Source organism: Hypanus sabinus, chromosome 26, assembly GCF_030144855.1.
Source record: "Hypanus sabinus isolate sHypSab1 chromosome 26, sHypSab1.hap1, whole genome shotgun sequence".
NCBI lineage: Eukaryota > Metazoa > Chordata > Chondrichthyes > Myliobatiformes > Dasyatidae > Hypanus > Hypanus sabinus.
The window spans coordinates 32,285,599-32,301,704 of NC_082731.1; the positions used below are offsets into that span (position 1 = coordinate 32,285,599).

General features: G+C 40.9%; 1 protein-coding gene across 1 annotated transcript in view; it reads right to left on the reverse strand.

The window, feature by feature from the left end:
- Positions 1-16,106, reverse strand: part of LOC132381739 (ryanodine receptor 1-like) — a 500,293-nt gene that overhangs the window by 55,374 nt on the left and 428,813 nt on the right. Inside the window, exons 89-90 of the mRNA XM_059951310.1 lie at positions 12,955-13,059; positions 9,709-9,738 (exon numbers count right to left, since the gene is read on the reverse strand). Of these exons, the coding sequence (XP_059807293.1) occupies positions 9,709-9,738; positions 12,955-13,059 (135 nt within the window). The remainder of the gene's footprint in view (positions 1-9,708; positions 9,739-12,954; positions 13,060-16,106) is intronic.

Genomic DNA, 16,106 nt, shown 5'->3' on the forward strand with positions numbered 1-16,106 from the left:
ACCAACAGTCATTTTCAGTACAAGGCACATATAGCACATATAAGATAGCAGTAAACATACAGTCACACAAAAAATGTATATTATAGCCTGAGTCCCTGAGTGACATGTCCTGTAAATTGATGGTGCATGGGTGTTATCAGCAAGAACAAGTAGTTGTCAGCAGTCTATGTAAGCATGTAAGTATTCCAGTTTGTCATTCCACCAATCGAACACTGGAGGGCAGCACTGCTGGAAGGGGCCAGCCCCCAATCCAGCATCCACTGCCTTCAACACCTCCTCTCCTGGACGGTTGCAACAAGCAAGCCCACGGCTTGAGGCCAAGCCCTCACTACAACAGAGGCCACGCGCTGCCCCGCTGTCTGCCTTTCCAATAAACAAGGGAAACAGACTTACAGCATTTTACAATATCAATCTCTAACAGGTCTTGAGATCGTAAAAGAAACATTCAAGATGATATCTCGCTGTTGGGCTGAACACCATCTTTGTGCATCGACTCCGATGCCTTCCTGTAGCAGGCAGTAACATGGTCTGCACCATCCAGTTCTTCCACAAACAAGTAGCTCATTGAAGTGGTATACCTGCAATACTTGAAGTTATTAATGTACAGCATTGTCCTGTCACCATAAAGATGTTTAAAAAAAGACAATAAAAACCTTTGCTTGGCCTCCACAAGGCTGTTGCATCCAAAAGCCATCATCTTACCAGAATTTTACCTACGTCAGGCTGCTGTTTATCGACTACAGCTTGGTGTTCAACACTATCATACCCTCGGTTCTAGTCAGCAAGTTCCAAAACCTAGGTTTCTGTATGCCTCTGAAAGTAGATCTTTGACTTCCTCGCTGGGAGACCACCGTCTGTGCAGATCAGAAATAACATCTCCTCCTCGCTGACAATCAACACTGGCGCACCTGAAGGATGTATGCAGCCCACTGCTCTACTCACTTCACAACCACGATTTACAACCTCGGCACAGCTCAAATGCCATCCATAAATTTGCTGACGACACAAACTATTGTTGGCTGAATTTCAGATGGTGATGAAGAAGCAGACAAGATGGAGTGGTGCTGCAGCAACAACCTTGCACGCAACATCTGTAAGATCAAAGAACTGACTGTGGACTTCAGAAAGAGGAAGCTGAGAGAACGCACACCAGTCCTCATCGAGGGATCAGAAGTGGAAGGGGTGAACACCTCCAAGATACTAAGTGTTGACATTTCAGGATTTATCCTGGGCCCAACATATTGGCACAATTACAAAGGCAAGACAGCAGCTGTATTTCATTCCTGACAGGTCTTGGCGAAGGGTCTCGGCCTGAAACATCGACTGTACTTCTTCCTATAGATGCTGCCTGGCCTGCTGCGTTCCACCAGCATTTTGTGTGTGTGTTGCTTGAATTTCCAGCATCTGCAGATTTCCTCGTGTTTGAGCTACATTTCATTAGGAGTTTGAGGAGAATTGGTATGTCACTAAAGACACTCACGAATTTCTACAGGTGTACTGTGGAGAACATTCTAACTGGCTGCATCATTCTCCGGCATGGAGGGGCCACCATACAAGATGGGAAAAAGCTGCAGGAAGTTGTAAACTCAGTCAGTTCCATCAGGAGCTCTATCCTTCCCAGCACTGAAGACACCTTGAAAAGGTCCTGCCTCAAGAAGGCAGCATCCATCAGTAAGGACCCCATTGCCCAGGACAGGTCCTTCTCTCATTGATACCATCAAGAAGGAGGTAGAGAAACCTGAAGACACACACTCAACGTTTCAGGAACAGCTTCTTCCCTTCTGTATCCGATATCTGAATGGACAATGAACCCATAAACAATACCTGAATATCTTTTTCCCTCTTTTTTTTACTACTTATTTAATTGATATATATATATATACTTATTGTAATTTATATTTTTTATTTTGTATTGCAATGTACTGCTGCCACAAAATAACGAACTTGATGATGTATGACAGTGATATTAAACCTGATTCTGCTCGTGTTCTAATTTGTTCTGTACTTTATTTAAATACATAATTTGCTACTCAGTTAAACAGTGGTTTGGAATTTTTATACCTTTTTAACTATTTCCTTGGAAGTTCGGCCAGTTGGGGCAGCAACTTAATTGAGACAAAATTACTGACCCCAGTTGTTATGTTTTGCAACTCCAAAACATAAAAACCACTCGAAGGAACAACATGGAGCCAGGAGATGCATGTGTACTTCACTTCTTAATTTAGTGAGGCATGCGCTAATGATGTGGTGGTGATATGACATACACCATTCACACACTTTTACAAATAACCCAAAATAAATTAAGTAATTTATGTAAGTGATAGCTGTGTGGAATGAGCTTCCTGTAGAAGTAGTAGAGGCCAGTTCAGTTGTGTCATTTAAGGTAAAATTGGATAGGTATATGGACAGGAAAGGAGTGGAGGGTTATGGGCTGAGTGCGGGTAGGTGGGACTAGGTGAGATTAAGGGTTCGGCACGGACTAGGAGGGCCAAGATGGCCTGTTTCCATGCTATGATTGTTATATGGTTATATGGTTATATGGTAAACACCAAATAATGCTTAAGCAAACAATATATTTACAATATTACTCAAATATTACTGAAATATTAAATACATAACATTCCTCCCTGTTTAGCTACTATATAAACACAAACTCAACATAGAATGCATCTTGGCATATATACATACATAAATAAATTTATACAGTAAACTTAAATAATACATATACTATACAAACATCTATAATATGATAAATTTTAAATTGCCTCAGTCAAGCCTAAAGATTTAATTGTCATGGAAGATTTCATACTCTTGTGGGATAATGTCTTTTATGATGGGGGCAGCGGGAGGGATGGGTCACTCTGCTTGGCAGAATCAGAATCAGGAAGTACAACCTGCCTCAGGAGCTGCTGATTCAATTCTATTCAGGAATAATCCAGTCTGTTCTCTGTTCGTCCATCACTGTCTGGTTTGGATCAGCTACCAAACAAGACAAGAATAGGCTCCAAAGAACCGTCAGGGCTGCAGAAAGGATTATTGGTGTGAAGCTGCCCTCGATCCAGGACATATATACATCTAGAGTGAGGAAGCGAGCAAGCAGCATTATTGTAGACCCATCACACCCTGGACATCACCTATTCCAACTCCTTCCTTCTGGTAGGCGCTTTAGATCACTGAATGCCAGGACAAATAGGTACAAGAACAGTTGCTTTCCGTATGCCATCAGTCTTATGAACACTTGAATATTAGTCTATTATAAATCAAGTCCACCTGTACATTCAATGAGGTGGACCTCATTGTATATAGTTTATGATTATTTGCACTATTGTTTTTGTTTGCTTTTAATTCTGTACAGAGAGAGCTCGGGGAAACCGGCATCAAATTCCCTGTATGTGTCCTCAAACTTGGCGATAATAAAGGATTCTGATTCTGATTCTGTTCAATTTGCTGATCTATCCCACACCACTGAAGTTTTGAGCCAATGCTTTCATTTTGACCTAGATGACTGGCATGTAGCTCCTCCAACATTTTACCTCTCAGCTTGGATAGTACAAAATTCTCAATTTCAACCTCTGTCAATGGCAAGTTCATCCCAACCCTGGTGAAGATAGTGGAACTGGAATTTCTGCTGCACATTTCAGCCACTTTGGGTTGCTATGTAGACCTGAGACAGTGTGGGGTCTTTTCTGGTTTCCTTTGGCATCTCTGGCATAATAGGGAGACTTCTGACTTGTATTTGGGAGAATCCATCAAGAGGAGTGTTCTCTTTTGTAAATTTTTCAGGTATTTCCTTTTCCAAGGGTAAACGGGACAATCCATCAGCATTTCCATGATCAGCTGTTCTCTCACATTCGATCTTGTGCTTGTGTCCAAGTACAGAGCTCATCTCTGCGTTTGTGCTGCTATTGTTCATGGACCCCCCTCCTGTGGACACCACTGGCTGACAGTCAGTATTGAAGGTAAACACTCTCCCATACAAAAGTACTGATTGAAACGTTCTACAGCCCAAACCAGACTCCAGGCCTCTCTGTCAATCTGCGCCTAATTTTCACTGCAGCAGTAAGGGAACATGATCATAACGTGTGAGTACAGTGTTTGACGTCACCATTTCCTTTGCTTTCTGGAAAGCCACCTCACACTGCTTTGTCCATTGCCATTTCTTCCCAATCTGTAGTAGTGAGTTCAAGGAGTGGAGCACAGTAGCTGGGTTTGGCAGGAACTTGTTATAGTAATTGGAAAAAACTAAAAAGGACTACAAATATGACACATTCTTCAGCTTTGGAGCATCACCCCTGCTTGAACTTTCTCAGCACACTTATGTAATTCTTGTATGTCAATGGTGTGACCACAGTAAGTGATGCTTCCTTTAAAGAATTCATACTTGTTGTGTTATACCCTCAACCCATAATCCTCTAATCTTTTTAATGCTGTTTGAGATTTTGGAGATGTTCCTTTTCATCCTCACCAGTAACAGTGATGTCATCCAGGTAACACCGGGTGCCTGGACAGCCTTGCAGCAACTAGGCCATAGCTTTCTGCCAGAGTGCAGGTGCAGATGCCACTCCACAAAGAAGCCTATTGTAGTGATAAATTCTTCTTCCATCTCCATCTGTCGGTAGGCCTCAGCCAAGTCTACTTTGCTTGAAGTGTTTTCCTCCAGAAAGGTTTGCAAAGATATCTTCCATACTGGGCGGAGCGTATTGATCGACTTTCTGTACTGGGCTGAGGGGGATCTTGAGAACCTGACAGACCGATTCTTCTTTGCTACTGGGACACCTGTGTGGCCCACGGGTCCACTCAGCCTTGCAAAGAGTTCCTTCAGCCTCCATGTGATCTTTATCACGGATGGTATAAGGAATTGGACGAGCTTTGTAGAACTTGAGTGTGGCATCTTCATTTAACACTACTTTACCCTGGATATGTTTTAGTTCAATGCTATCCTTGAGCACTGGTTTACTACCTTTCTTAATTTGCTTTTAGTTGATTCTTCCAGGGGATGTGGGGTGCACTTGGCTTTCAGTTAACTCTATTGCAGGGGTTGGTGGATAGCTCACCAATCAAGTTGCAGTTGTCTCAGCTGATCACACTCCTTGTTGGTTGTTGTATTTCACTGTTACAAATATCGTTCCCACAGTTTTCTTTTCCCCCAGTATAAGTTCTTAGTTGGATATCTGCAACCTTCAGTTCAGTATCTTTGAAATGCCATTCAAACTCATTTTGTGGGATGTTGGAAACTGCTGAGCCAGTGTCCAGTTCCATTTTAATTAATCTGCCGCTCACTTCTGGTGAAAGACACATTGTTTGTCTATTGTAAGTTTTCACATTGTAAATCTCAAGGCTAGCCAGTCCTTGTCACTCTCATCATCATTAGAGTTTTCATCAACAGCTTGCAGATTAGTGCTCTTTTGGAAACTGCAACTTGACTTTTTTCTCTTCCCTGTGCAGTCCATTGATCTCTGACTGACAGACATGCTCCTTGTATGTGTCCTACTTTGCTGCATTTTCGTCAAGTTTTGCCCTTAAACCTGCATTGGTTTGTGAGTCACTGCCATGATGGTAACACATCATGATAGGCCAGACAGGTTTCTGTTCAGATGTTGCAATTTTATTCACAGTCACTTTCATTCCTGACTGCAACTCAATTGTGTCTCTATTATGGTTTCCACTCACACAGCGATTTCAACTGTTCTTTTAAATGTGAGTTGTGCTTCAGTTAGGAATTGTTTTTGAATGCTTTCTTGTAAGATTCTACAAACCAATCAATCTCTCAGTGCATCATTAAGCCCATTATTGAAATGACAATGCTCAGATAATCTCTTCAATTCAGTCACATATGCTGAAATGGATTCCCCTTCCTTTTGATTCTGTTTATGAAACCTAAAGTGTTCTGCAATCAACAATGGCTTCAGTTCTAAATGTTCCTGCATTATTTTCACAATATCAGCAAACTGTATGCCTTTCCACCCAATGCATTCAGCAAAACTGGCACTCACTTTTCATTGGCTACTTCATTTTCTTCAAGATACTGTTCAATTTGCTCAGCATAGAACATCTAGTTATCACGTGCAATTGAATGCTTCTATCTTCCTGATGTAGCCAGCCATTTCTGATCTTTTAAAATTTATTATTATTATTGCCCAGTACTCACTGTTTAAGAACCCGCGAATATTGTCCATTTTCTGCCTTTTTTTTAAACTCGAACATTTCACTGTGCTTCAACAGGTAGGTAGCCACCTTGGGTTCGTTGCCACCATTATGTTTTGTAACTCCAAAACATAAAACTAATCAGAAGAAAAACATAGCCGGGAGATGCGTGTGTACTACGTTTCTTACTTTTGTGAGACGTGCACTGAAGACGTGATGGTGTAATGACATATGCCATTCATGTACTTTTACATATAACCTACAATGCATCATGCAAACACCACAGAATGCTTAATCAAACAGTGTGTTTACAGAATTACTCAAATTTAACTGAAGTATTAAATACAAAACACCAATGTGTCCCAATTAACTAGAATCCACTGTGTTGTGATGAGGCAGTTGCCTCTAATCTAACAGTTAGTCAGAATTCAACTGAAGGTGGTAAGGCTTACTTGATATCAGGAAATGTAGCTGTTCAAAACACGTGTGATAATGCTTTGTAGTATTAACTGTGGAGTAAGAACCAGGGGAGTTTCCACCTCACCGATTCACCTCCCATCAGGCATGTGTGTGCGCCTTCCCAAGTACTCTCTCTGACACCTAATCACCAGCTACTGCTGCCGCTGTGCTCAGGTTTTCTGCCACCCCCTCACCCCTGCTTCCCTCCAGGCCACCAATGGAGAAGGACAAAAGGGGTTACAATTGAGGCAGGGTGGCGGGGTGGAAATGTGTCTCTTATCAGAGGGGGTGTAAGGCACTCCTTCCCTTCGCTAGTCTGCAGGTCACCTTTGGGCAGCTTAGCCCTCCACCCCCAAAATCAGGGACACGTGAAGCCATGGGGGCAGGTGGTGGATGGTCGTACGAGCAGCCGGTGCAGATCACAAAGTTATGCAACCACTGATGCCAGGCAATCTCTGAAGAGTATTGATAATGGCTGGGGTCACCCGTCTCGTAAAGACACTGCCCAGAAGAAGGCAATGGCAAACCACTTCTGTAGAAAAATTTGCCAAGAACAATCATGGTCATTTTTGCCCACATCATACATAACAAACAAACAACTCTGGGGTATATGAAATCATGAGGGATATAGTTAGGGCAAGACTGCAGAAACCTTTCCCTTTATGAGACATGAATAAAATTTGAGGATGTAGGCTTATAATGAGGAGCAAGTGATTCAGAGTGGGTCTGAGAGGGATCTTTTTCACCGGAGATTGAGGAGTACCTGAGATACGATGCCAGGGAGAGTGGTGGAAGCAGAGTCAGGGACAGCAGGGAAGGAGTGGCTGGAGAGTACTTGAATTACTTAGGCATAGAAAGCTGTTGGCCAAGTCCTGGAAGATGGGATTAAGATGGACAGTTGATGAGGATGAGTTAGGCTGAAAGGCCCGTCTCCATGCTGCACTTCTCTACGAGTCCACGCCTTTCCCCCTCGCTATTCCTGTCAAGTGACTGCCATGGATTTCAACCTCCTGATGTTGCTTCACACCTGAGCAGGTCTCCAGGGCGTCAATCGGCCTGCAATCTGAATTAAAAGAACTAAAGGAAGCCCTGTTCTTCCAGTGCAAGCAATTCCAACACAGAGCATACCTCTGTAGAACAGATTATGGAACTACAAATTGCCTTACGCAAACTATGGAACTTCGTCTAACCTGAGGCCAAATGTCCGATGGTTGCCCAGACTGAACATGTCCTCTGGCCTCTACACGTGTCATATGCATGGATCATTTTTGGGAAGGTGTGTTAACAGTCAGAAAGGAGATTATCAAATTGTGTGATCAGGTTTTACACCCAATTTACTCATGTTACATATAAAAAATATAGGGCCGTCCAAGAGAAGTTCTAACCTGGTGATTGTTGTATTTGAAAATAATCCAATAAGAAGTTTAATTGTACATGGTATTCTGATGTTTAAGACTAATATAACCTGAGCCAAATGTTTATTTTAGACTAGGCAGATTAACAGTACAGCACAGACTAGATGGGCTGAAGGGTCTGTTTCTGTATTGTAGTGTCCTACGACTATATGAACTAGCAATGGAAGAGTGAGGGGGTACTTACAGATGGTAAAAAAATTGCAACATAAACCCTGAATACTTTAAGGATACAATTCTCTCCAGTTGTTAGAATCAGAAACACGAGAAAATCTAGAGATGCGGGAAATCCAAAGCAATGCACCAGAATTTCTGGAGGAACTCAGCAGGTCAGGTAGCGCCTAGGAAAAAGACATTTCAGGCCAAGACCCAGTCCTGATGAAGGGTCTCCACATCGACTGTTTACTCTTTTCCATAGATGCTGCCTGACCTGCTGAGTTTCTCCAGCATTTTGTGTGTGTTGTTTGTAAGAATGCCTGAAAAAGACACAATGTTACAAAAGTTTTAAGTAAATAGTGTAAAATCTAGTATTTGATTAATATACCATAAAGGCTGATGTCAATTTCTTGTTCTGGAATGTATAGACACACTATTTCATAATGCAGAGATTACAATGGATCATACAAAGGCAAAGTCATACATTGACCTGATGGAAGATTTAAGAAAACCAACAATTGTTCCTCTCTCAGACAATAAAGCGATTATACTGTTAACACATCAGCGTGTCAGCATAACAAGATGGATGCAAGTTTTAGCTTCAAAGTTGTCTGATATTCATTTTTGGTTACAAGTGATGAAATGCAACTACCTTAACACCAGAAATGTTTCCCCTGCAGGTTACTCAGGGAATAACATCAACAATACTGGTGGGCTGAAATGTATTGTGATCCTGGCAGAAGGTTTAAACATATAGCAATGGATGGAGAGCAAAATTAGGCATAATGTAGATGGCCTGATAGGCATTAATCGTTCACAAATTAGATGGATGAAAGTTTCAGAGAACAGAAAGCGCACTGTCCTTGCATCAATCTCTTTTTTTTAAAGAAATAAAACGATCTCCCAAAGCAATGTTTGAACAGAAAAGTTAATTTTTACCTATTCTGGGAAATGATATTGAATGTAAAAATATAAAGAGCACTTGAAATCACTTGTTAAATTATTTCTTTCATGGCCATTAACCAGTTAATTGGCTCTAAGTAAATTTGGTGATTTCTGAAGCCAGTTAACGTGCTTAGTGAGTTCTGCTGTCACCTTACTTACATGCAGTCTTGTCTTAAACTGGAGGCAGACTGTCCCTTTAGTGACTACCCATCACATTCAGTTTATAAAACACAAGTAGTATGGGTCAGCTTCTCAGGGGAAATAGCCACCTTGCCCATTGTGCTTTCATTCAGTTTAAAAGCCATTCCTATATACACTGCTAAAAGCACCTGACGTTGAAATCGATGCTTAAGACGTGGACCTTCCATTCCTTGTGCTTGAACAGATACTTAATCCCACCTTAAGTGAACCACTTAAATTCAACAGCAACTAGAGCATTTTGATAAAAAGCAAAAGTTAAGCCTGACGTACCACCCGAAACAAATAATTAAAGACTGCAGAGTTTTATGCCCAGATGAAAAATAATAAAATGACAGCATTTATGACAAACAGCTTGCATGAGATGGCAGCTGCGGTACACAGAATTTCTTACGCTATTTCTGGATCCTCGATTATCAGGCATCTGTTGTTCACCAGAATAAAAATGATATTTAGACACTTTGCAGGAAATAGATCAAATTCATTCCTCTTCCCTGCATTTTCTATATAAAGTACACAGTCTTTTACTCAAACACAAGTATAACTACAGAAACAAATTCTACAAATTACTGGTAGAATTTTTTAATATAAATTGTTGACTATTTTCTCCAAAGTACTTCAGGTAACATTGCTGGTATAGTATATCCATAAACACTCTTCAGTAAATATTTCATTCAGCTTCTCGGGACATGAACTACCTCCAGAATTAAACAATTAAAACATTCAATAGATGCTAGGGAAATACAAATATTTATATTTAAAAAATAATATTCAGCTATCTTGTTTCTATTCGAACAATGACAATAATGAAAAATTAAAACCCTTTAGGATAAATGATTAAACTCTTTATGAATGAATGCTTCAAAAGCTAGGCATGAAAAGATATTACTCTAGACAGTATTGCACCTTGCAACCCAGGTTTATATTTCATACATTAAGTCTCTAAGTCATCCACTGCTACAAAAAAAAATCCAGGGGTCCTGTAATGACTATTAATTGAATATTAATACACTTTCCTAAATTAATTTTAGTATAAGCAGTATTTTTCTTCTTTTTTCTAAGTCCTAAAATTACTCTTTGGGTTATGTTCTTTCAATTACTTATAATTTACTCAAGTTAGCCTCCGCTCTGTCTAATGGCCAATCTTGCAGTTTGGGCTGTGGCCAACATCACCTAATGTCTGCAAACTTTCAATGATTGAAAATGCTTTAAGGGTCAATTTTCCCAGTCAGTTTCTTGACAGGATTTTGCAGGTGTTTTGTACAGTAACATCTGGACAGAAGCACAATGAACTGGATTGTGTGGCCAGTGGAGTGGTCTACAGAAAATTTTCATAGGTTCGTTTTGTTTTTATGATTATAAATGCTGAGGTTTTATAAAGCACTGGTGAGGCCTCACCTTGAATATGTGGACAGTTTTGGGCTCCTTATCTAAGAAAAGATGTGCTAGCATTGGAGAGGGTTCAGAGGAGGTTCACAAGGATGATTCTGGGAATGAAAGGGTTATCATATGAGGAATGCCTGATGGCTCTAGGCCTGAACTCACAGGAATTTAGAAGGATGGGGCAGAGGGGGGATCTCACAGAAATCTTTTGAACGTTGAAAGGCCTAGACAGAGTAAATATGGAAAGAATGTTTCCCGTGGTGGGGGAGTCCAGGACAAGAAGGCACAGCCTCAGAATAGAGGGGCATCCATTTAAAACAGAGATGCAGAGAAATCTATTTAGACAGAAGATGGTGAATTTGTGGTGTTTGTTACCACAGGCAGCTGTAGAGGCCAGGTTGTTGGGTGTATTTAAGGCGGAGATTGATAGGTTCTTGATTGGCCACAGCATCAAGGGTTATGGGGAGAAGACTGGGGAGTGGGGCTGAAGGAAAAAAAAGGATTGGCCATGATTAAATGGTGGAGCAGACTTGATGGGCCAAATGGCCTAATTCTGCTCCCACGTCTTATGGTCTATAATCTTATACTGGAAATGATACTTGGCAGGATACTTGGTCGTGTGGAGGAGCAGAGGGATCTGGGGGTACATGTCCACAGATCCCTGAAAGTTGCCTCACAGGTAGATAGGGTAGCTTATGGGGTGTTAGCTTTCATAAGTCGAGGGATAGAGTTTAAGAGTCGCGATGTAATGATGCAGCTCTATAAAACTCTGGTTAGGCCACACTTGGAGTACTGTGTCCAGTTCTGGTCGCCTCACTATAGGAAGGACGTGGAAGCATTGGAAAGGGTACGGAGGAGATTTACCAGGATGCTGCTTGGTTTAGAGAGTATGGATCATGATTGGAGATTAAGGTGCTTTACTCTTTGGAGGGAAGGAGGATGAGAGGAGACATGAAAGAGGTGTACAAGATATTAAGAGGAATAGATAGAGTGGACAGCCAGCGCCTCTTCCCTGGGGCACCACTGCTCAGTACAAGAGGACATGGCTTTAAGGTAAGGGGAGGGAAGTTCAAGGGGGATATTAGAGGAAAGTTTTTTACTCAGAGAGTGGTTGGTGTGTGGAATGCACTGCCTGAGTCAGTAGTGGAGGCAGATACACTAGTGAAGTTTAAAAGTCTACTAGACAGGTATATGGAGGAATTTAAGGTGGGGGGTTATATGGGAGGCAGGGTTTGAGGGTCGGCACAACATTGTGGGCCGAAGGGCCTGTAATGTGCTGTACTATTCTATGTTCTATTGTAAGACAATGTAACCTGTGAAGAAGCAGGGAATCAGCAATATTGTTAATACAGTATTAAAGTGTGCAACAAGTATGCATGTGCGAAGAGAATGATGGTCAATTTCCTCAATGTCAAAGCTGAAAACATCATTTCTTTTCAGAAATTCAGGACCAAGTTTTCTTAACTAATGGCAACATTTAATTGAAGTCTACTAGTAAAACTTGAAAGACTGAAAACAAGCGATCAATAAACTATTAAACAAAATATTATTAAAGCAGTATATATTATTAAAGCTAATATTTTAATCTTTAAGTGTTCAACATTGGTGAATGATATAACAGACTTAATTGCTGAAAGACTCTTTTGTAGTTTTAAAGTGATTGCATAGCTTTCCACTACAGCCTCTTGCAAATTTGCTTTCAGATACAAAACTGTGTTTGAAACTCATAGACTAAAAGTCACTGAATATACTTTCATACGGATATTCATATAATGCTCATGGGTAAATACCAATTATAGGTTTGATAGAAACAGAATAAAGGTAATTCTTTCACATACAACCAAGAAGCTAGTGAGTAAAAAAGACGTAAGGAAAATTGCTGAGCAGATAATCTCCAGGTATAATAATCCTAGGGAATAATTATATTGAAGCTTCGTTGAAATGCCCTTTTTAAAATTAGTACTTATTTCAATTACTTGCATTAAGAAAGGAATCAGGAATACCTCGATCAGATCAGAGAAATCATTGAACTGACATGATCCAGGCACCTGAAGTTCCACTGCAGAAGGGGACCTCAATTCAGCTTTCTAGCTGGAGCTGAATTAAAGCCTGCTAGGTGAAAACATTAACCTGCTTGTACGGTATGTATTCTACTGTGGGACAATATTCAAGGAAAAAAATACAATAATATTTTAAAAATCGGGTTGAAGAAACTGGGTTAGAAGAATTGACTAATTTGTCACTGAAACGGCATTACCTGTGCAAGCTTCATCATCATGTGTGCGAAGATATGGAGAAACCCGACAACTGCATCCCATAACCTGCTGTGAGCCAGGCTTTGCTGGTTGCCGGTGCATGGACCCTGCAACACGATTAGATACAGCGTCATTCAGATCAGACGGCAAGTTGGTCCCAAGTACTCCTCAGAGCTTCAATAATTTATCATTCAAACTTTTGAAGATTTCTTTGTAAAATATTGTTAAATAAGGCAGTGGTTATTTATTAACAACTGGAATAATTAGCACTAGTTTAGAACATTGTGACTGTGACTAAGTCACTGGGGGAAACTAGTGAACATGAAAGTCTTTATCTTGTAATCCTCGGTAGAGACTCTCAAACTCAAAATCAAGTTTTTATCCTATTAAAATAATGCTAATGGTAGGTGATTCAATATTATTTCAAAAACTGCAATGACATTGTTTACTTCAATATTTGTGTCTAACCAATGATTCATTTGTACATATTCAAGAGCCCTTACCATCAGGCTGTTGAACAGCAGGATAATCACACGTACTGAAATGTTCCCACAACCAATGATCTCACTTTAAGGACTCTTTATCTTGTTATTTCATGCTCTCATTATTTACTGCTATTTAGTTACATTTGCATTTGCAGAGATTGTTGTCTTCTACACTCTTGCTCTTTCATTTAAAAGATTTGCTGAGTGATGCCCATAGGAAAATGAATCTCAGGGTTGTATGTGGTGACATGTATGTACTCTGATAATAAATTTTACTTTGAACTTTGATATTTACATTGGGAGCACACCATAACTGATAAGTCACCACCTTTGTTGGGCCATGCTAATTCAAATGTCCTCTTGTACTTTACGGAAACTTTTAGTGGTCTAAATACTTCTGTGAAGCACTGGAGGACATTAATTTAAGGTGAGAGGGAATAAGGAGATGTGTAGGGATTTTTTTTTTGTACGCAGAGTGGTGGATACCTGCATACACATTGCCAGATGCAGTTGAAATACAAAATACAACAGTGGTACTTGAGAAACACACACAAAATGCTGGTGGAACGCAACAGGCCAGGCAGCATCTATAGGGAGAAGCACTGTCGACGTTTCGGGCCGAGTCCCCTTGTCCTGACCCTTCAGTCCGAAATGTCGACAGTGCTTCTCCCTATGGATGCTGCCTGGCCTGCTGTGTTCCACCAGCATTTTGTGTGTGTGTTGTTAACGTCGACAGTGCTTCTCCCTACAGATGCTGCCTGGCCTGCTGTGTTCCACCAGCATTTTGTGTGTGTGTTGTTAACGTCGTCAGTGCTTCTCCCTACAGATGCTGCCTGGCCTGCTGCATTCCACCAGCATTTTGTGTGTTGCTTGAATTTCCAGCATCCTAGTGGTAATTGAGAAGCTGTTGGATACTCACATGAATATGCAGGTTATGTACATTCAGGTAGAAGAGATTTAGTTTAATTCAGCTGAGGATACTGTGAGCTGAAGGGACTATTCCTGTGCTGCACTGTTCTATGTTCTAAAATTGGAGTGGATAGCTTTGCTTACCGACTGTGAAACACAATTTTATAAATTTGGGTACTGCTGTTTTAAGAGATTGAGAATAATAATGACGAGTGTCTTTTGCTAACAGTGGTGCTCGTGACTTCTAAAAATTACATGTATGACTGCTGAAGGACCATAAATAGTGCCAAATAAATATTTGAAGACTGTGTACACCAACAAAAAAAACACACTCTGGGTAACATCTGGACAATGAGTGTAGGCCACTCTTTATAACCCTTGCCCTCGGGCTGTACCATTTTTGAATGAATGAAACTACAACTAATTGTGATCAGATATTTCAATCGACAGCAACATATTACATTTATATAATGCCTTTAATATAGAAAAAATCCTAAACTGCTTCAACTAAATTGGAGCCAACAGGAAGAGCAAAGGGAAACAGAGGGTTGGGAGATTTAGGGAGGGAAATGTGGCCACCTCTGGGGGAAGCATCAAGATTAACAGGCAAGGACTGGGGGAGTGCAGACAATTCAGAGGGCTGTCAGGCTGGATGAGAGAAACAAGGTGGAATTTGAAGTTATTAGGAAACAAACGCAGAGTTTTAAAGTTAAAACAGAAGGAACAGTGCATCACAGGAACAGGCTCTTTGGCCCACGACGGTGAAATAAAATAATTCTATCTGCCTGTAAGTAATCCCTATTCCTCCATTCCTTGTGTACTCATGTGTTTGTCTAACAACTGCTTAAATGCCACTATTGTATATCCTTCACTACCCTACTGTGTATAAAAAAAAAATCTTGCCCCACATGGCAAGATGGTGGTGAGGCCTAATTTGGAGTACCCCATGCAGTTTTAGTCACCTACCTACAGGAAAGATGCAAATAACATTGAAAGAGTACAGAGAAAATTGACAAGGATGTTTCCGGGACTGGGGGATCTAGGTTATAAGGAAAGATTGAACAGGTTAAAACTTTATTCCCTAGACTGTAGAAGACTGAGGGGAGACTTGATAGAGGTATACAAGATTATGAGGGGTGTAGATAGGGTAAATGCAGGCAGGCTTTTTCTACTGAGGTCGGGTGGGTCTACAACTAGAGGTCGTGGTTTGAGGGTGGAAGACGAACATGGGGGGAATCTTCTCCACTCAGAGTGGTGAGAATGTGGACCAAGCTTCCAGTTCAAGAGGGGTTTGGATAGGTACGTGGAGTGAGAGTAAAGGACAACACACGTTTAAAGTATAGGAGCAGCCCAGCAAGGAAACCTATCGGGAGGAAGAGACCTGTGCCACAGTCCCTTAGAGTAGCAGCCTCTGATGTTCCGAGGAACAGATTATGATCAACATCTTTGATGAGTATTCCTTCTTTATACTGGATGTGAGCTACTGGATGACGCAGGACATCCATCAGTCCATTCTGTTACATTATAAACTGAAGTTTAAAAATAAGTTAAAATGAGCGGAATCTTACAGAGCCAAGGCAGGAACAGTTACGTGATTGGAAACAGTCTTCTGTTTGAAGGTTAGATTTGACACCAAAGCTGTAAGTAGTATGGTCAGCCACAAATGTTGATTGGACCAGGCACAAACTAGATGGGCTGAAGGGCCTGCTTCTATGACTCCAAATGGCTGCTGATGTGAGGTTCAGATTTAGTGGCTGCAT